Consider the following 21,025-nt stretch of genomic DNA (forward strand, 5'->3'; position numbering starts at 1 on the left):
AGCTCAGGTCATGATCTCATGGTTTGTGAGTTCAAGCCCTGCATCAGGCTCTGTACTGGCTGTGTAGAGCCAACTTGGGATTCTTTCTCTCTGCCCGCCACTCTCTCTCTCTCTGAAATAAACTTAAAAAAAAAAAAAGAAGAAGAAACTTTTATGGCATCTTATAAGTATTAAGTTTTCAAGTTAAGTTTGAGTATAATTTGCAATTTTATTGCCTTCTTTTTGCTACTTAAGTACTTCCTTGAGGTTTTAAAAACAAATCTTTATGTAACCTTTGCATTTAGAGGGATCATTGTATTGTTGATAGATTTTTCCATTCTCTGTTTTTTTTAATGTTGAGTATACTATATTTTAAATTTGAAAGCCAATTTGGGCAGACATCTTTACTTTTTCCTAAAGAGCAAAGATAAGGAATATTTTATTTCTTGTTATTTGAGAAAATATTATGTCTAATTGCATTGTTGCATACACCTAATTTCATAATTTCCTTAGTATTCTAGTCCTATTACTTATGTTTTTCGTAAATTTACCCTTATTTTTTTTTGAGTCACCTATCCTGAACTCAAAAGAGTAATTGAAAAAGTAGAATTGCTTATATCATTTTGATAGTCATAGAGCATTTGTCATTAGAGAAACAGCCAGTATGATTTGAATTCCATTTAACTTTCCCCAGACTGATGGCCAAAGCAAAACCATACTTTCTGTTTGAAATCTGTTCTCAACACATCACCTTCCTTTGCAGTCGGCAGGATCCTGCTCCTTACATATGGCAGTTTGTAATTCTTCTGCTTAATTTATCCCTAATTTTATCATTAACATGAAAATCTGTAATTTTGTGTTTTGAAAACACTGGTTTACTTTTACTTCATTTGACCTTAACTTTGAGTTTCTGAAGTTTCAAAGTCCTATACTTTGAGGAATTTAGCAGTGATAAGGTACCACTAAACAAGAGGCTTCATAAAAATGGTTTTTCCCCTGCACCTGCCATGACTTATTTTATAAATATTCACCATTCATGCAACAAGTTGAATACGTAATATACCATATACAAGCAGTGTGCTAAGTGATAGGACTACCATAGCAAATAAGATCATGTGATCTGTCCTGTGACGTAAGGCTAATGCAAGTGCAGGGGGCTTCATAAGAAGGAATCCTAGGCCAATAATGGAAAACATCAGGTAGGCCTAACCAGAGTATCTAAACTGAGGCCTTGAACAATGATAGTAGTTCTCTTTTTTCTTTTTTAAGTTTTTATTTAAATTCCAGTTAGTTAACATATAGTAAAATCTTAGTTTCAGTAGTAGAATTTTGTGATTCATCACAGTAATAGGAGTTATTAAGGCACATGTGTTTCCATGTGTGTCTTTCTCTGTCTTTTGAGGGACAGAGGGGAGTGAGATGGGGAACTCAGGAGAGGAGAGAGGAAAAGAAAGGAATTTAGTAGCAGGCAGGTGCAAAGGCTATGTGGGCTGGCCAGGGATTGCTATGTAATATATTAGCTTACACATCATTTGCATCTTTTTAGAAGAATTTCCAGCTTTTTGTCATATCAAAATACAAACCAAAACTGTAAAATAGAAAATATGACTCTAACTTTTAATTAGAATATTGGATTTTTATTTATGCAGTTAATTAAGAAATCACTTTTGAAGAAATCTCTTATTGCTTATATAAATCTCTTATACAAATAATAAAATACTATTTGTTCTTCGAAAAATTATCAGACTCTTGGCACTTCCCCTATAATTCAGTTCTTCCCTTTTCAGTGCTAAAACTATTAATATTTTGGCAAATATTTCTCTTAGTGCCTTTTTTGTACCATTTCTTATATTTGGTTGTGGTGGCAATGGCAGTAGTAACAATACAAAAACCCTGGGTCAACCTGTCATACCTCTTTTGCTACTTGATTTTTTCATTTAATTATGTATATTTTCGGGGCGCCTGGGTGGTGCAGTCGGTTAAGCATCCGACTTCAGCCAGGTCACGATCTCGCGGTCCGTGAGTTCGAGCCCCGCGTCGGGCTCTGGGCTGACGGCTCAGAGCCTGGAGCCTGTTTCCGATTCTGTGTCTCCCTCTCTCTCTGCCCCTCCCCCGTTCATGCTCTGTCTCTCTCTGTCCCAAAAAAATAAATAAACGTTGAAAAAAAAAATTTAATTATGTATATTTTCATGATAGTGTGTGCAGACCTCCTTTTTTTTTAAGAGCTATAAAGTATTCCAGTGTATATATGTTTAGAACCGGCTTCCATTTGGTAGATGTTTTTGGTTGCTTGTTTTAAAACTTAGCGGGGGGTAAATGTGTTTATATGTGTGCATCTCTGTGGACTCTGAGTATAAAATCGTGTTATTTCAGAACATACATTTTTCAAAATTCTTCATTAACTGCACATCCTCTGTGCCTTTATCATCCTAGCATCATGTTACTGCTATTGATAAAATAGAGTAATATGTAAAATTAGTATTTTTCTTACTTGTAATCATGCTAATGATTTTTACAGATCTTAAATCTTTTATGTCAACCTTTATTTCATTGACAGATGAATTTAAAGGTCATTCTCTACTGCAAGCAGCCAGAGAAGCAGACCTAGCCAAAGTTAAAAAAACACTTGCTTTGGAAATCATTAATTTCAAACAACCACAGTCTCATGAAACTGCCCTGGTAAGATTTCATTGTTAATCCATTCCTTAGGTCTGTAATAGAAGCACAATGTACGATTTTCATTTCAGAACCCTTAAGTAACTTTCGTATCAGAAATGCCAGAAATTTCCATTTTAATGTTGGTTGCATTGATTTTTAATTTGGTTCAGGAGATGATTGCTTTCATGCATGAGAGAATAGATGTTTGCTCACCCTTGATTTGGGAATTATTTTTACCTTTGTCCTTACCCAACTGTATTCTAACAAGTCTACTTTTGTGTCCAATTCTTTCATAAAATACAAGATGTGATTTTCTCTATAGAATCTTTTTCTTATGGTTGCTAGGTAAAGACTGTTTGTCTTCTGTAGAATATTAAAAGTATTTTCAGAGATACTTGCATTATCCTTTGGAGCAGTTATCCAAAGAATTATTCTTAATTTTCCAAAGAATTACTACATTCATTATAGAAAAATACGAAGATTACGAGTTTTTTGTTCCAGACCGTACACATTGTTTTTTAAACAGTTCATGTTTTTTCTTCTAACGTACTTTTAGAAAGATTAGCTGATTTTTCTTATCATTGGCCACATTAAATTTCAGGTATAGGGCCGGTAAAATTATTCCTGAGTTCAGAATTTAAGCATGTGTGATGCCTATATCACAGACCTCTAAATACGCTTCAGTTAAAATTTCCCCATATATCTGGCGCAAAAAAGTCAACCTGTAGTCAATACCTGCCGAAAACAACACTAAAAGAGTCATCAAACCGAAATGGGCCAGCTGTATGTACACTTAAGTATGTGCCTCTCAAACTGGTGTTCAGATATACTGACGTTATACAGCGTTATGCCGGGAGACACCCAAAGCAACAGAATAATCCTGACCTGCTTTTTGGGAGTGTTCATTTTATTCATTAGTAAGTAGGTTTTAACTTTTAAAATTTTATTTTTTTTAATGTTTCTTTTGAGAGAAAGAGAAAGTCGAGGACAGGGCGGGAGAATCCCAAAGCGGGCTCGCCACTGTCAGCACAGAGCCCAACGCGGGGCTTGATCTCACAAACCATGAGATCGGGACCCGAGCCGAAATCAAGAGTCAGACACTTAACACACTGAGCCACCCAGGTGCCCCTACTCATAAAATTTGAATGTAAAACATTAATATAAAACAAAGTTGAATACAAAAATCATATAAATACAGGATAAAACGTTAAGCCTCTGAGAATACTTCTTTCACTAAGCTCCTTCAAGTCTATTACCTCTTGCCTATCCCTGGGCGTATAGGCTTATATAGTGCACAGAGTGGCTCTGGGGAAGATTTTGAGAACTATTTATTTATGTAGCTGACAACCCAATGAAGGATTGAACAACTGAGGTATAGATGTTTGTACCTTTGGAGAGGCAGTATTCTGTTACCTTCAAACAAGCATCGGCCAAAGGAAGAGAAACAGTCTTTCTTAATGCTTAACTAAGATAATTTTATCTTGTTTTAAAGGCCCGTGTCTTGCACTTCCAAGGTGTTTAGGGAGAATTTGATCATCTCCATAACATAAAATATGTAAACGTTTTTTGACATAACAGTATTCTAAAGAGTCAGCAGATGCTACTTAATTCAGAATTCTCCTTTTAAATAGAAGTTTATTAACTTAGTTTTGTTTACTTTACAGCACTGTGCTGTGGCCTCCCTGCATCCCAAACGAAAACAAGTGACAGAACTATTACTTAGAAAAGGAGCAAATGTTAATGAAAAAAATAAAGAGTAAGTGCAATCGCAGAAGGAGGTGTTCGGCTCTTAAAGGGGAAATACAACAAAAGTTAGGACATCACATTTTCCTTCTCTCCCTCTCCGCAGTTTCATGACTCCCTTGCATGTTGCAGCAGAAAGAGCTCACAATGATGTCATGGAAGTTCTACATAAGCATGGAGCAAAGGTAAGACACACATCAGAAATAAAATCCCAAATTTGGGGTTGAGTAGCTAGCTGCTTTTAAGACTATTACTATTCTCTCTGATTTTCCGGGAGAAATTAATTTGGTAAAGGACTCTTACCTTGTATTTGAAGTCATCCGTTCTCTTGTCAAGCTAATTTAAGTCCTGTTACTAATAAAAATAATGAGCTGTGTCTTATTTCCTTTAATGTCATTCTTCCATAAAGCAATAAAATGTAGCTCTGATCTTATCATTTGAAACACATTTAACTTTGCGTTGTTTTACATTAATACTGGAATTGATATATTTTGATAGTCAACATCATTGATGGTTTATCAGAGAATAATTTATATAAATGATAGTCAAAATATTGCTACTTACTCTAAAGAATATTTTTATCCCTTCAAACTGGTAATGATAATAATTTTCTCAAGTGACTGAAAAAATAAGATATTTGGGGGTAACCATTTCTGTTGACGTTGTCTGAAACTATGAATTGCTTGAGGGAGGAAGGAAGCAAACTGGTTGTTTTTCAGAGGTAACTTGAATATGCATACTTTTAAATCCTCAAAAGTACATATAATTTTAAAGCAGAAGTCTCCAAAGTAGACACTTTATGGAATATACAAGATGAGCCATTGAGAATAGGAAAAATATCAGAATTTTAATTTTTTTAATCGTAATTTCTTATTTATGAATACAGAAGTTAAGATCTACTAATATTTAATACAAAGATTGATGCTGGCTCCCTCTATGTGTCTGTGTGTCAGCCTGTCTCAGTCAGTTCAAGGTGGTTCCTCTGAGGAGAATGGGAGGCTCAGTAGGGAGGGGTTGTCACTGACAGACTTACTCATCTGTTCACTTCCAGCATGTTGTGACCTATCTACATGTCCACACAAGTAGATTCATGGATACTATCCTAAACGGTAGATCCTTCATAAATAACATTGTTGGTAATCCGAGGGAATGATAATTTGATGGCATAAAGAGGTTGTCTGGCTATTTCATGAATTAGTATTTTCAAGAATATTGATCTTAGTTCTCGTGCTTTGTTTTTTTAATGAAAATAAGAGGGTTCAAAATTTGTTGTCATCTATGATGACAAATGACTACTTGCATGTAGATATTTTTTACTTGGATGTAGATACTTTGTTTAAGAAAGAAGCATACTCAGGCCCTTAAAGGCAAATATTACATATTTTAGAGTAAATGGGAAAGTGACTGCATTTTTAAAGAAACTTCAAAAAATGAAGGGGACGTTTTGAGAATAGATTTTTGGAAAATGTCCATTGTTTTGTGATTTTGTTGCCAAAAAATGATGTAAATGTATCACCCAACTCTTATATCTACATGTAATTTAAAAACTGGAAAACAATTTTCCAACCTGTTTTAAAGTCTTTCTTAATTTGTGTTTAGGTGGTTTTTGAACCTATTAGAGAACATCAAGAAGGATGAAATTTTACTAGCAGAGTTTCAATTAAAACCTTAGCATGATTAAGTAAATTACATTAAAAATAAGCATCGTGGGGGCACTTGGGTGGCTCAGTCGGTTAAGTATCCAATTCTTGGTTTTTGGCTTAGGTCAAGATGTCACAGTTCATGAGTTCAAGGCCCATATCAGGCTTCATACCGACAATGCAGAGCCTGCTTCAGATTCTCTCTCTCCCTCTCTCTCTCTCTCTCTCTCTCTCTCTCTCTCTGCGCCCCTCCCTTGCTCACTCTCTCTGCCTCTCAAAATACATAAACTTCCAAAAATGTTTAAAAAATAAGCATTGTGATTTAGTAGGCACTGCTAACAGTGAGTGCACTTTTTCCAGTGGCTCTAACTTGTTTCTCTCCCGTCTTTTGAGCTAACATGGTCCATGGGACCAGCTATTGAAAATGAACTTAGAATCAGATCCTCAAATCTACATTGCAATTTTCATAAGATTTTTTAAGGTTTTTTAGTTGAGCCCGAAGGTATTTTGTACATTAGTATAAAATGTTTTCATTTTTAATTGTGTCATCTCTTTCCCATTCTTTGTAATTTCTTTTTATATAGGTTTTATATGTTTCTCTCATATATTAGTATAGCACTGTTTCTTAAGGTTACAGATGAACACATATGTATATTGAGAGGTTTCTCAAAACATTTTTTTATTCATAAGGTTCCCAGTCCAAAAATTTAGATATCCTTGCTTTAAAAGGACAATTGGTATTTTTATCTAAAAAAGTCAGGATGACCTAGAATGAGAGGGAACAGCACTCTACCAATTTATTACCTATTCTGAGGGTACAACTCCTGCATTGTTATATAAATAATGTCTTGTTGCTCCATCAAGCAGAAAATACTAAGCTAAGTGGACTCTCTGCTATACTTAAGAGCATTTTTGTTTACCACTGACCCATTTTTAAAAACAGTTTATGGCATTTTGGGGCGCCTGGGTGGCGCAGTCGGTTAAGCGTCCGACTTCAGCCAGGTCACGATCTCACGGTCCGTGAGTTCGAGCCCCGCGTCGGGCTCTGGGCTGATGGCTCAGAGCCTGGAGCCTGTTTCCGATTCTGTGTCTCCCTCTCTCTCTGCCCCTCCCCCGTTCATGCTCTGTCTCTCTCTGTCCCAAAAATAAAATAAACGTTGAAAAAATAAATAAATAAATAAATAAAAACAGTTTATGGCATTTATAACATTCTTGAAAACCCATGAACAATGCCCTTCCTTTTTGAAAAATATCTATTTGTTTTCTCCCATGAGTCATTTTATTTCATGGCGTTTCAGTGAAAAACAGCACGCGTTTCTAAGCTCTCCCAGTCAGCACTGCTCTACCTCTGTGGTTCTCAACCTTACTCTGCTCCTCATCTTCACGGGATCTCCTCATCGATAACGTCTCAATTCATCAGTGGGGTATGCGCAGTTTTAAACACTCTGTCGGTGATGCAGAAGGACTTTTAGACTAGTTTACCCTCCCTAGTCCTTCCACTATAGTTCATCCAAATCCAGAACTCCTGCTATTAGGCCCTTTAAATGGAAAATAAATCCTACTGAATCAGGGTTCTGAACCAATGAATAGTAGTTGCCATCCTCCGCACTCAGTTTTTCCCTGGTCCCAACTCAGGCTGATGTCCCTCAGGGTTGGCTTATTTGGTGACTAATGTGTTGATAAAAACTCACTTAGCTACTTTTGGGCCCCATTGTTTGCTTGCTTAGTGTTCTTTCTGGAGAACTCACGGTTTCAATTTGATTTTTGGACAACTAATGCTTTCCATTTGATTCTAAAAACACCTTCTGATCAAGCAGCACCACCCTTGGATTAGGATTCAACCCTTACACTGTTTCCACCATCCTGCCTCCTTCCCTCCTCATGTCAAGTTACCATGCTAAGGCTAATAAGTCAGAAAAGGCAGAGAATTGGATAGGGAGATCTAATACCATGAACTAATCTGTCTTACTTTGACAGATAGAACTTAGTAATCTTTACATAAGCCAAAACATTCTTTTGCTCAAAGCTTGATGATAAAGCTCAGGTTCACTATGCATGTTAAACTAAACATACTGGGAATATAACAGACAAGCATACTTTTTACTGTACAGTCTTCCACTTTCTAGTCCTGTGAACTTGGAATTAATTTTCTGGAACCGTAATTCACCCATAAGTGATTATGTGTGTATTGATACCTGTGTGTGTATATGTGTAAAAATTAAATGAGCTTATGTATATATAAGTATGTAGTATAATACCTGACATACAAGCAATACTTTAATTACTTGTAAATATGAGCACTGTATTTTTCCATATTTGTCTTTTCAGACATATTACATATTTCCCTTAGTCACCTAAATTTTTATGTAAGATTTATATATCGGTTCCTTTATAATTTGTTTTGATCCATTAATGCAAGAAATACTGAGATGTAAAATGATTAAGGCCATATGCTAGATACTGTGGAAAGTACCAGTTTGAAGTTTATGCAGTTACGAAACTTGAAGCTAATCCTAAATCCAATTTAATGGCATGAGTAATGAAGGAAGAGAAAGATGAAAGTAACTTATGAAGAAATAGTTACATACGTGGAAATGAATTGGGCATTAGAACAGACTTAGAAAAGGGTGGTACAATTCAGGGAAGTGAGGAAGCTAGAGAGAAATACTGGTTTCCTATGCCTTGATAATTTTGTACTTAGAGTTGATATGAGATAAGGAGGGACATTTAGTGTCACTAGCAGTTGGAAATAATTGCACTAGAGTGTGAAAGACAGTCTAGGTGGGGTTAGAAAGATCTTTTGGAAAGCCATGAACATAGTGATCATGCATTCCAAGGTAGAGAAAGTATAGAGAGATGCGTTGAGAATTTAGGAAAGGACCTTTGCAAATTACCATGTTTGAAGGGCAGCAATGGGAAGAGAAAACTGAAAGATCCATCACAGGGTCTACTGAGTACAGTAGGAGTATGAAGAAGTAACCGGTGCTACAAAGAGAAATCAAGGTAGGCAATGCCATTTAACTTGACAACTTTTATATAAAGGCTTTGGCAGCTTTTGAAGGAGGTGTTCCAAAGATACAGGGGCAGAGAATTATATTCAGAGTCTTGGCAATAAGCGGCATACTCAAAGTGGGTAATTTGAGGAAAGTTTAATAAAAGAATTATATACAAAGGTGGGCATGGTTTAGGGATATGAGCAAGGGATAGCAGCAAATGGGGAGACATTATCGTCCCTGGGCCCAAAGGGGCAAAGAAGCAGAAGAAGGTAGCTATTTGGAGAAGGTCTCCTGACACCACCTGCAGCCTTTGATAAGGGGTATATCTGACCCCTACCCCTCACACCCCTGCTCCCCACCAGTCTCTTGCCATTCCCTCCCATTGTCCAAGTGTAACAACTTAAAGACCAAAAGAACCCATTCATATGATCCATATTAAGTAAGTTTCCCAGGACATCAAGCAGGACATCGAGCAGGGTGGAGGATAGGTAGGAATCTGGAGGGGCAAGCAGGCATTAGTCAGAAAAAGGATAGGAAACAGATGGCTTATAAAGAAAGGAGAGTTATAAGAAAATGGGGGTATTAGCCAACTCATTTGAAAAATCAACTTTTATAGTGGAGTAAATTTCTATTTCTAAAAAAGTCAAGTATCTCTACCAATCCCCTGCTTTGCGAGATTGCTATAAAGCCTAAATGGGAGAGACATGAAGATTTTATCCTTCATGTGGCAGTTTTTTCTTTATTGTTGTTAGCCTGCCCTGACATTCTATTGCTACTGCTGTGTCTGCTATCATTATTTAGTAGAACTTAAGTCCCAATTGCATATGGTATTATTAATACCTAAAAATGAAAGGTTTAATTCAAAAGTGCTTTTTTTTCATATAGAAAAGCACTTGCTATTCTGTCATTGCTTGAGCATCTGTTAAATGTGTGGAACACGGAGAAATTTGATTGTTCATTTGTCTTAATTTGACAGATTTATTTATATTGTATGTAAGAAGAAATTGTGTCAATAGTAATTGGCATTAAGTGGGCTTATTTCTCACATTGAGAAGTGATGAAGAGTCTTTGCTCACTTTGGGGAAATGTGTTATCTCATTATAAGGATCTGATTAATGCTCTTCAAGAGGTGGGTTGATAAGCAGTTTCTGTTAGCCCAAAGATGTTAAAATGCTTTCAAAGCTATAGATGTAAAGTATCTCTAATCGTTCAGTTATCTGCCGTTTGAGCATATCAGCACAAAGAGCAAAAGGCCCAGTGTCTCAGAAACATTTTAGTTACCGGTAACAGATCAATTGAATCTAGAGTAAGCACAAATGGAAATCTGTTTTTTACTTATATAAATGTATGCTTATTACTTTTCTGAGATTACCCATATTGTTATCCCATAGAAATAATCTACAGGAATTGTAGCTGAGATTTACAAAAGACTAAAACAAGGAATGTGGAAACTATTGAGTACCTCGACTGCATTCTCTATCTGTGTGTGTGTGTGTGTGTGTGTGTGTGTGTGTGTGTGTGTCTGTCTCTCTCTCTGGTCGCTTGGGTTTCTTTTCTGTGTTTGTCTTAGTTCATCTGCTTCATTCTTTTAATAGACTACATTTTTCTGTTTTACTTCTCTATGGCTTAAATATGGACTTGGTAGCCCCTGTTTTATGAGTCTTTGTCTTAAAAATATAACACCTGCAGCTACAGTCTCTCCTGAGTCTCAGGGAGGAGAAAGGGAGATCTGAATGAGATCGCAGTTTGTTCCACACGGCCATCGGATTGGCTCCCACTCATCCAATCAGCTCTGCTCAGGGGGTCGTTTCTCACACAGGGCATGTGAGAACGTGAGTGCCCTTTTAATAAAGCAAAGCAAACACATACCATTATAATATATCTCTTTTGTTTCTTTTAAAATTCCACATGAATTTTGAAGGTTTGCAAATAATACTACACTCGAGTTCAGCTAGTAAATGTTAAAGGATTAAAAACCCTTTAAAGTAAAATATTGATTGCTGTATCAGAATTTGAGTTAAGAATTAAATTATGGTCATTTTGTCTATTTCATTCCTCACAGGAGAGGCCTTAATTATGTCCATCCTCCTTATAACAGTGCTCTGTAAACATCTGTAAAACTTTAAAATCAAATTATACTCTTACTACAGATAAAGTAAGTTAATTATTTTCAATATTTTACAATTCTGTCAACACTGGCATTTAACTTCTTTTTTCCTTCAAATTTCTAGGGAAAGAAGAATATGTATTTTTTGGTTAGAGAATATCTTAAGAGTCTGATGTTCGGGGCGCCTGGGTGGCGCAGTCGGTTAGGCGTCCGACTTCAGCCAGGTCACGATCTCGCGGTCCGGGAGTTCGAGCCCCGCGTCGGGCTCTGGGCTGATGGCTCAGAGCCTGGAGCCTGTTTCTGATTCTGTGTCTCCCTCTCTCTCTGCCCCTCCCCCGTTCATGCTCTGTCTCTCTGAAAAAAAAAAAAAAAAAAAAAAGAGTCTGATGTTCATGTAGTATACACACTAGTATGATGAAAACAGTATTCTTTATCATCAGAATTTACTAATTTATTGTTCTTGTGAACCATTTACTTACCAACCATTTTTGAACATCCAACTTGTACCAGGCATTGAATTTGTTACTGTGGGGTATATATGAAGTTTGGATTTGGTCAAGAGTCTTCTCTGAAGGGACTTAAAATCTAGTAACAGTCTTATCTACTATAGTCAGCGCCAATATCTGTCATACACATTGGAAAGTGATATATAAGAGAAGTATGGGTAGATTGCTATTCAGAGAACGGTTACTTCCATTGGTGGTAACAGGCTGGGGGAGAGATTGGAGAAATTTCATGAAGAAAGTAGGATTTCAGCTAGGAATGTCTAGGGATTAGATATATAGAAATTGGCAAAATACGAATAATATTTCAAGTAATGACTCAAGCAGGAAAGCAGTTAGTCAGGAGTTATAATTAGTGAGCCCAGGGGTACTGAAAAGGAGAATAATGAAAATCTTGAAAATAGGGGCGCCTGGGTGGCGCAGTCGGTTGAGCGTCCGACTTCAGCCAGGTCACGATCTCGCGGTCTGTGAGTTCGAGCCCCGCGTCGGGCTCTGGGCTGATGGCTCAGAGCCTGGAGCCTGGTTCCGATTCTGTGTCTCCCTCTCTCTCTGCCCCTCCCCCGTTCATGCTCTGTCTCTCTCTGTCCCAAAAATAAATAAACGTTGAAAAAAAAAATTAAAAAAATTAAAAAAAAAAAAAAGAAAATATACGTTGGAGCAGGGTCTTGGTAGTTTCGATGGGAGAGTTTTGATTTTGTTCTCATAATACTGGGAGAGCCATTGGGAAGTTTTGAACAGGTAGGTGGCCTGCACAGAATCCTGCTTCAGGAAGGTAGATACTTCCTAGAAGACTACTTTCTCCTATAAGGCCAATTACAGAAATGTAGACTATGTTATAATATGCCTGCCACCTGTTCCCTAGGTTATAGTCTGTCTACCAGGACATAGACCTATTTCAAATCCCTATCTTTTGCTCCTTTCTTGCAGATGTGTTAATGCCTTTGTCTTAACTCTTCACTTTCACTTTCAGAGTGTCCTGATTGGGGAGAAAGTACATTGTCATTCTAGCTAAAGGAATGCAGAGACTGTTTTCAGTGCTCAGGTTACTTGAAACCCAGTTTAGATTGAGATATACCCACGTTCAGCAGCTAAAGTAGAATTATAATGTGAGTTAACAATAAATGCTTAATTACAGCAACATCACAGAACAGTTCGTGATTAATTACCAAATAAGTGATGTGGACAATAATAGCTTTAAGTTTAGGCAAGAGATTAACTCAATCTTGAGGTTAGCACTTTGAGACTAGGCTATTCACATGGATTCGAATATTGAGAGGTGCCCCTCAGCCATTTCTTTATAGTTGGTTTGGGGTTTTCAGGATTGTTTTGGCATATTTGAATCATACTTTTTTTTTTTAATGATTTTTTTTAAGTTTTATTTTCATTTATTTTGAGAGAGACAGAGATAGTGTGAGCAGGGGAGGAGCAGAGAGAGAGAGAGAGAGAGAGAATCCCAAGCAGGCTCCACTGTCAGCACAGAGCCCAACACAGGTGTTGAACTCACAAAATCGTGAGATCATGACCTGAGCCAAAACCGAGAGTCAGGCATTTAACCAACTGAGCCACCCAAGCGACCCTGAATCATAGTCTTATGTCCTACAGGACATAAGACATAAAACATATATTTCAGGCCAGATGCCATTGTGATTTTGTATCATGTATCTAATTACCCTCTATAGGAAAATCATTAATTACTACTCAGAAATAGAAAAAAAAAAAAAATGCATACCTCAGGTTTCTCTCTCTAGATACAAGGGAAAAAGGGGGAATATATTTTGTCTCTAAAACTGCCAGATACGTTTTTTTCTCAAGCCAAGTCCTAACCACACATTACCACACATTATATGTAGCATTTTTCTTATTTGAGTCAGTGTCTGTACTTCAGTGAAAATAATCTCCTTGGTGCTGAATGATAAGCATCTTTAATGGCATCTTATATCATATCCTCATGGTGGAGATTGTGATGAAAATAAGACTGGCTCTAAAGAAGACTTGGTCACAAAAACTGATGCAACACTCCCTGAATTCTTCCAGAAATATGTATGTTGGTGGTTTCAAATTATATGTATACACACACACACACACACACACACACACACACACAGGTTGTATCTCTTTAAAATATGGATAATAAGTTAATGGTGGTATATATATAAAGTCTGTCAAATGTATCATTTAGGTTAAAAACATAAAATTTACAGAGAGCAATATATATATGTATATGCATATATATATACATATATATATTTTTTTTTAATTTGAAAGTTCTTAGAAGAATCCTGTGAGTGGCAATCTCATTTATTTAGTTATCTCAGCTTGAATGACGATTTAAGTACTTAATTATATGTATAATACAAGACTGTATTTTGGGGTTTTTTTTTAGGAGTTTGATTCTTACATATAAAGAATATTTTAAATGTTGTTAAGCCTGTTTTTTGACTGAGTGAAGAATTGTCAATGTGTGAGTCAAAATTGTCAAAGCCAAGAGGGGACACACACACACACACACACACACACACACACACAAACGCATGACTTTCAGGTCATGGGCTATATTCTGCACATTGGTGGGCCCTTTTAGCCAGTGCTTTCATTTATAGATTTTGTGGATAACATGCCCAAGTCATTTAATCTCCTATATTTCTCCATCAGTAAAGTGAATTACTATCATTTGCCATTTGTGTAACTTACAGAATGGTAGCAGAGTCATAAATCCAAACTTATGGGAACCTTTAAACAATTAACGCACCCTGTAACTCTCTGGGACCACAGTGAAATATACACTAGCTCCAAAATATCACTTTTCTACTGTGAAACTGAATTAGAGCAGCAATGCAAATCCTGCCAGATGACCCATTTAAAAACTCGGGGACACGTTACAGGTGTAGTCCTATAAAATAGTTCCTGCTGCCCTCTAAAAACAAAGTTATCACCAACCTTGGAAGGCACATACATTTTGGACTTCTGTGCCTTGAACTACACATGTGGAGGGAAGAAAATTGGACTGACCACCTTGTAGAGAGCCCTGATTGTATCCCGTGACTGGTGGGTAAAAGAGTAAACAAAGGTAGAACATTAAGGGTGTTGATAAAGTTAAATATAAGAGGAAGTTAGGGACTTTTTGTTTTCAATTTTGAATCAATTTAAAAGGTCAGTAATGACTCCAACAGACAGCTGATTTCCCATCCAATAATCACTTTCCCCCTTCTTTGCTTCAGAACAGGGATCAGCAAATGCATTCTTAAAAGTCCAGATGGTAAATACTTTAGGCTTTATGGATACTTCTCTAGCCATTTTAAATGTAATCGTTTGAAAATCTAAAAATCGTTCTTGGCTTGCAAGCAGTACAGAATAGTCACCTGGTCGGAATTGACCCACGGGCCATAGCTTGCCTCAGCAACCTTCTTCTGTGGAGCTCTACTTTGTTCAGTTTTGGGAGCTCCACAGAAGGCTGGGTCTGACACAGTTCTGGTGATCTTACTCTCCTTGCTAGTGACTGGTATAGGCATGGCTTCAGGAAGCGTTTCTGGTTCCAGCCATAAGGAGAAGTCCTCTGGGAAAGGTTTCTTCTCTCTTACAATAGATGTATGAGACATCCTTTTGGGCTTTCACTGAGATTCATGGAGTTGTTTTCACGGAGCTGCCATTGTCATCTTTGGACCATAGAAGGACCAGCCTGGAGTCCTGAGATCGGGGAATCTGAGAAATTTGACATTTGCTTCTAGTAAGGAATAACCCTTCCTCATGAAAACCCTTGTCGGATGTTTGTTTAATGTTTTCCCTATCATCCATCCTTGTTCATTCTATGGGTTGTACACAGTTCCACCAAATTATTCCACTTGTTTCCGTGGAATGAGTGCTCCTGTTAAATATCGCTGATACTTTTCTATCACTTCTAGTGCTTCAGCTATGTTGTCTGATAAAGCACTCCATAGATATTCTTTTGTTGCTGTGATAACTAGAGTTTGAGGGGGAAATTCTCTCATTATAAAAAATACATTTTCTAAAGCAAAGAATTTTATGTTACGCTGATCTGTCTTGTACTTTAAGAAAGTTTGGTTTTCTGAAATATTAGAATACAATACTACCTTGGGAAGGAGCAGATGCCTTCTATACATAAACAGGGATGAGGACACAAAGCTTCAGTATATCAGCATGGTTTTAACTTTCTAGTGTTACCAATCAGTCCTCATCAAATGGTTGGAATTTTTTTCAGCTAAACATAAAAAATTCCTTTTATAAATTAACTCTAAACAACTTATACATTATATTTTTCACTTATTCACAAGATATTGGTGAAGCTCCATGAAATGCCCTATACCTTTTGTATTTCTGGGAGTGGGGAGGGTAGAGGGAAGAGTTACATTTAAGATTAAGTCATAATTTCTGCTTTTAAGTCGCTTACAATTTCAATAGAGCATCTAGCACAGAGCCTGATATTAGCAAGTGCTTAGTAAATGTTAGTTGCATCCCTTCCTTACAAGACTTCTTTGGAGGTAAACTACCTGGTTCTAATTTTGACAGCCAAATGCGAGGGTAAGGAGTGTGAGAAGAGAATAATTACTGGGTAGAGAAATGAGAATACGTGTCAGTGGAGCTGCATTCAGAAGCAGCCATCCAAAACCGAGAGGGGGAGAGGAACAAGAAAAGTTAATGTAAATAACATTAGAGAGTGGTGATTTGGGGCCCGATTTCACTCCATGAGTGCATGCTCCAGGGTGAGTGAGAGAGAGAAGGGAATCTGCTGTTCTCTGTATTGCACTCAGTTTCACCATGCAAATGCATTGAGAGAACCTCTCCTCACACGTAGTGCGTTTATACTGTTTAAAGATACTGTATGTACTTTGGTGTTCGGTTGATCTGTTCACACATTGAAGGTGAAACGAGTGTTGAATTTACTGAGAAACCCTAGCTCTGTCTCTGCCATTGCATTGCTAAGGTATTTTCAAGGATAATATTGACCAAAGGCAAACTTTACCTTTTGCAATGACTTTAGAAACGAACATCTTCATAAAATGGGGTTCCAGGGTGATCTAATAAAGCTGGAGCATAGCAGGCCTATCACATTGTGATGAAAAAATATAGTAGAAAGGAAGGGAGTGTGAAAGTAAATTACAGATGGTCTTAAGTGACATGCTGAAGAATTCAAGGTTATTTGAAGGCACTGAAGAGACCCTCAGTTTGAGCTGAAGAATAACTTTAGGTAATATCTGAATTTTGGAGTAGTAATTCTCAAACCATGTTACCATGGTTTAACAAGCTGTATTGAGAATTTCTGTCACTCTGATTAAAAATTTAGTGAGTTTCTTATGCAATTTTCAGAAAATCATTAATGATTAGAATATTCCCAATTTTAAGTTTTTCTCTTGTGGTGAAGTAACAGAAATGTTCATAGAAAAAGTCAAGAAATTTAGTTTGGTAGCTTATGTTTTCCATCAATACATGGTAATGGCTGTGTTTTTATGTTGCCTGTATAAACAGTCACTTTTCTGCTGGCAAATGAGATCTAATTAAATATGTCAGTATTTCATGGCAAATTTTGTGAAACACCATTAAGAATTTAGATGAACCCTTGCCTGAACAAGTGTGACCGCCTTACTAATAATGATGAAAGACTGGAGACATAGAGATCAGTTGTCTTAAATATTTTCTTTCCTTAATCTTGTATTTATTTGGTGGGTGCGGACAAATGCTTAAAATAACCTACTAACATATATTTGTGAATTCACTACATGTCCTTAAGAGGAGCTTTCTAGAGGACCCAGAAAACCTATATAATACAATCCATATTCTCAATAGCCATAACTTTAACTTGGTGAACAAAAACTACCCAGGTGTTATAATTTGTAAGATAGTGCTAACTTGACATGGATATTTGGAAAGTCAGTAATCATCGAGCCTTTAAGCAACAAAAACACTTCCTGAGAGAGATGAGACTTGCACTGGATTTCATAATCCAGAAAGGCAGACAGAGGGCTTGTCTGAAAGGAGCAGCATATACAATGAACAGGGACTGTGGTCTGATTGGAATAGAGGGTATTTACTGAGGCATCCTGGATATTTTGGGGGACCTCCTGGAAAACAGGTTTGATCAAATTATGAATGTGATTCCAAAGCTTAATGTTGTCTTAAACAGTCTTAAGACTAGCTAAATGATTCTTCCTTTATAACTCTTCAAAGTTTTAAAAATGGAACATTTGAACCTTTAAATCTTTCTGGTGGGGGGGGGTGTTAAATGTGTTGGTAATTCAATGAGAGCATTCTGTTATAATTATTTACTAAAATTAGAAGAGAAATGTAATTAGCTACTTTGTCTTTACCTACATACCCTGCTGTCTTTATATTACAGGAGCAAGTTTGGTAAAACCCATTCATCCAAAAGTATTTAATGTGCATCTCAGATGTGGCAGGCAGTGCAGGTCAGGGTCCCGCCCTCAGGGATCTCACATCCTAGTTGTTGAGGGGAGTGGCTGGGCGTGGAAGATGGACAGGAAGACAGTTACTCAGGGAAAGGATGAGTATGTTGTCATTTGTATTTGGAAGGTGGTGAGACTAAGAAAGGGATATTTTTTCAGAAGCAGAAAACAAAGGTTAATAGTGAATAATAGTCTGTGGCATTTTTCAGAAACCTTTGACAATTTATTTTTCTCATAGAAACTTATTTGCTAGGGTGTAAAAGGGAACAAATAGATGCTCAATGCCGTGTGCCCACCCAATGATCTTTCAGATGAACGCACTGGACACTCTTGGTCAGACTGCTTTGCATAGAGCTGCCCTAGCTGGCCACCTGCAGACCTGCCGCCTCCTGCTGAGTTACGGCTCCGATCCCTCCATCATCTCCTTACAAGGCTTTACTGCAGCGCAGATGGGGAACGAAGCCGTGCAGCAAATTCTGAGCGGTGAGTTAAAGCAGATGAACGGTGAGGTCTCGGCTTCCCGCTTCCCGTTTCACGGCCACCCATCTAAGCAGACAAACTTTGCACCGCTTGTTTTAAGTAGCTCCTTGGAAGGCTTTCTTTGCCTGAGTATCTCTCATACCTCTCCTTGCTCCCAGTTTAGCCTGAGACCCTCCCTTTTTGGTGGAGTGAGGTAGGTATCATGAGAAGGAGACCTATGCTCTGTTTTTTTCAGTTTTAAATTGAAAATCCGACTCATGGGTGTGACAACCAGAGGTGACTTAAGGCTCATATAAACAGTGTGGAATTATGGTAGCTCTCAAATCTATCAAATAGAGAAAATTAGAAATCACTCATATGGTAATGATCTTTAATTGGCTGTTCTTACATATGTGATAGCCTGACCTGCTTTTTTGTAATTCTTACCTTCATTGTGCCATTATGAGATTATCTTGGTTTTTTTTTTTCTAGCTTAAATATAATTGTAAAATCTTGCCGAATGTTAGTGCCTTCCTAGAACAGTATTAGATATTTTAACTCTTTAACTTGTTGAGGGAAATCAAAGGTAAACAGATATGAAAGTAGATTAGTTTCCCAAGCCCCCAAATTAGAGGAAATAACACAATCTAGCTATTAAAAAATGGTGAACAGAATTAATTTGGTGTAATTGACTCTTCTTTCCCACCCCTTTTATTTTGTCTGTGGGTTATATCTGCTCTAGAATGACATAACCGACTGGAAGAGTTAAATGGAGAAGGAAGGCTACAGACTAGTAATCCAGAGTCCCAGTTTCTTTCTCCTGCCTGTAACCTAGTAGTTCTTTACTCCATCAGGCACAGTGCCCCCTTTTCGTAATGAATATTCTATAACATCCCCTTTTCTTATACAGAAATGAAGTGTATAAATAATGTGACCTACCTTTACAGCCACCTTCTAAAAACTCATATTAGATGCCCTAACTATAATATAAGGAATGACAGTAAGTTACAATAAAATAATTTATGATTATTGTAATAGTAATAGCTTGGGCAAAACTACACTAGAAGATAAAAATATACCCCACAAATTTCTGAAAGACCCCCAAAAGTACAACACAGTTGAGCATCACAGCTGTCTACTAAAATAGGGAACTTTCCAGACTTGTGGAGCTCATATGTGTTAGAGCTGAATCAGAGCTAACCAACCCCCTAAGAATGTGCCGCACTGTAAGAGCTAGTAGTTAGGATTTATTTTCCTCAGGCTAATTCATTGGGAGGTAGTATCGTTCAACTTCAGTCTTAGATGGTTGATCTTGAGTTGAAGTAAGCCCTATCTAGGACACCTTTACTATCAAAACTAGTAAGATCGTAAAGGAATGAAATTTCCTGTTATAGGATTTCAAGCTTAAACTATGAAAAACATGACTTCATTTAACTTCCTGTTTCTACAGAGCAATAGAACATTTACTTAAAGAAGGTAATCATGCTTTGAGTAGGAAATAGTTCTGCCTTCCCAGTAAATTCTAATATAATTCCAAAAGGTGTGATTTTTGTTCAAACATTCTAAATGTTGTTCTTCTGCTTTTTACCAAGAACCATTTAGTGCTGAATTTTCAGTTAGTTTCTTTAAATTGTAACCATAAATCAGGCAAACAGATAGCCATCACGTTAAAAATTCTTAATAATACTATGCATAATTTAGAGATAATTGACAAAATGGAGAAGAAAGGATTGAATAAATTAGGCAGATTTGATCCATTAATGTTTCTTAAATATCTTCTAAATCAATGCAATTAGAGTATATGACTTCTGGTAAAAGATAAAATTAAATACTGAATCACAAATGAAATATTTTATTCAATTATTCTGATAATTCTTCTTAGAAGTTTGTTTGGAAGATAAAGCATTAAATAGGTAATTAAATGCTTAATATAGGATATGCCAGAACTTTTTGGTTTAATTCTTAATATTCTTTATTGATATGGAAAAATAATACAGTAGTAGAATTGTATGATAAAATCTTGCCCTTAGAAAGGTTTTGAAATGGGAATTGTTTTTTGGAAGAGGACACAATTTTTTTTAATTTTTACTTATTTGAGAGAGAGAGCATGCACACGAGTGGGAGAGAGTGGCAGAGAGAGAGAGGGAGGGAGAGAGAATATTAAGCAGGCTCCATGCTGAGCAGGGCTTCAGCTCATGACCCTGGGATCATGACCCGAGCTGAAACCAAGAATTAGATGCTCAACCAAGCCACCCAGGTGCCCCGAGGATACAATTTTTTAAATTAATATTTCTAGGGGCGCCTGGGTGGCTCAGTCGGTTAAGCGTCCGACTTCAACTCAGGTCACGATCTCGCAGTCCGTGAGTTCGAGCCCCGGGTTGGGCTCTGGGCTGATGGCTCAGAGCCTGGAGCCTGCTTTGGATTCTGTGTCTCCCTGTCTCTCTGTCCCTCCCCCATTCATGCTCTGTCTCTCTCTGTCTCAAAAATAAATAAACGTTAAAAAAAAAAAAAAAAAAAGATTCTC

General features: G+C 37.1%; 1 protein-coding gene across 2 annotated transcripts in view; it reads left to right on the top strand.

Moving 5' to 3' along the window:
* Positions 1–21,025, top strand: part of TNKS (tankyrase) — a 215,314-nt gene that overhangs the window by 143,540 nt on the left and 50,749 nt on the right. For both annotated transcript variants that reach the window (XM_040490149.1, XM_040490150.1), the window contains exons 9-12: positions 2,537–2,658; positions 4,302–4,393; positions 4,487–4,565; positions 18,354–18,525. In XM_040490149.1, coding sequence (XP_040346083.1) covers positions 2,537–2,658; positions 4,302–4,393; positions 4,487–4,565; positions 18,354–18,525 — 465 coding nt within the window. The remainder of the gene's footprint in view (positions 1–2,536; positions 2,659–4,301; positions 4,394–4,486; positions 4,566–18,353; positions 18,526–21,025) is intronic.

Source organism: Herpailurus yagouaroundi, unplaced genomic scaffold (assembly GCF_014898765.1).
Source record: "Herpailurus yagouaroundi ecotype Mexico unplaced genomic scaffold, PumYag 181, whole genome shotgun sequence".
NCBI lineage: Eukaryota > Metazoa > Chordata > Mammalia > Carnivora > Felidae > Herpailurus > Herpailurus yagouaroundi.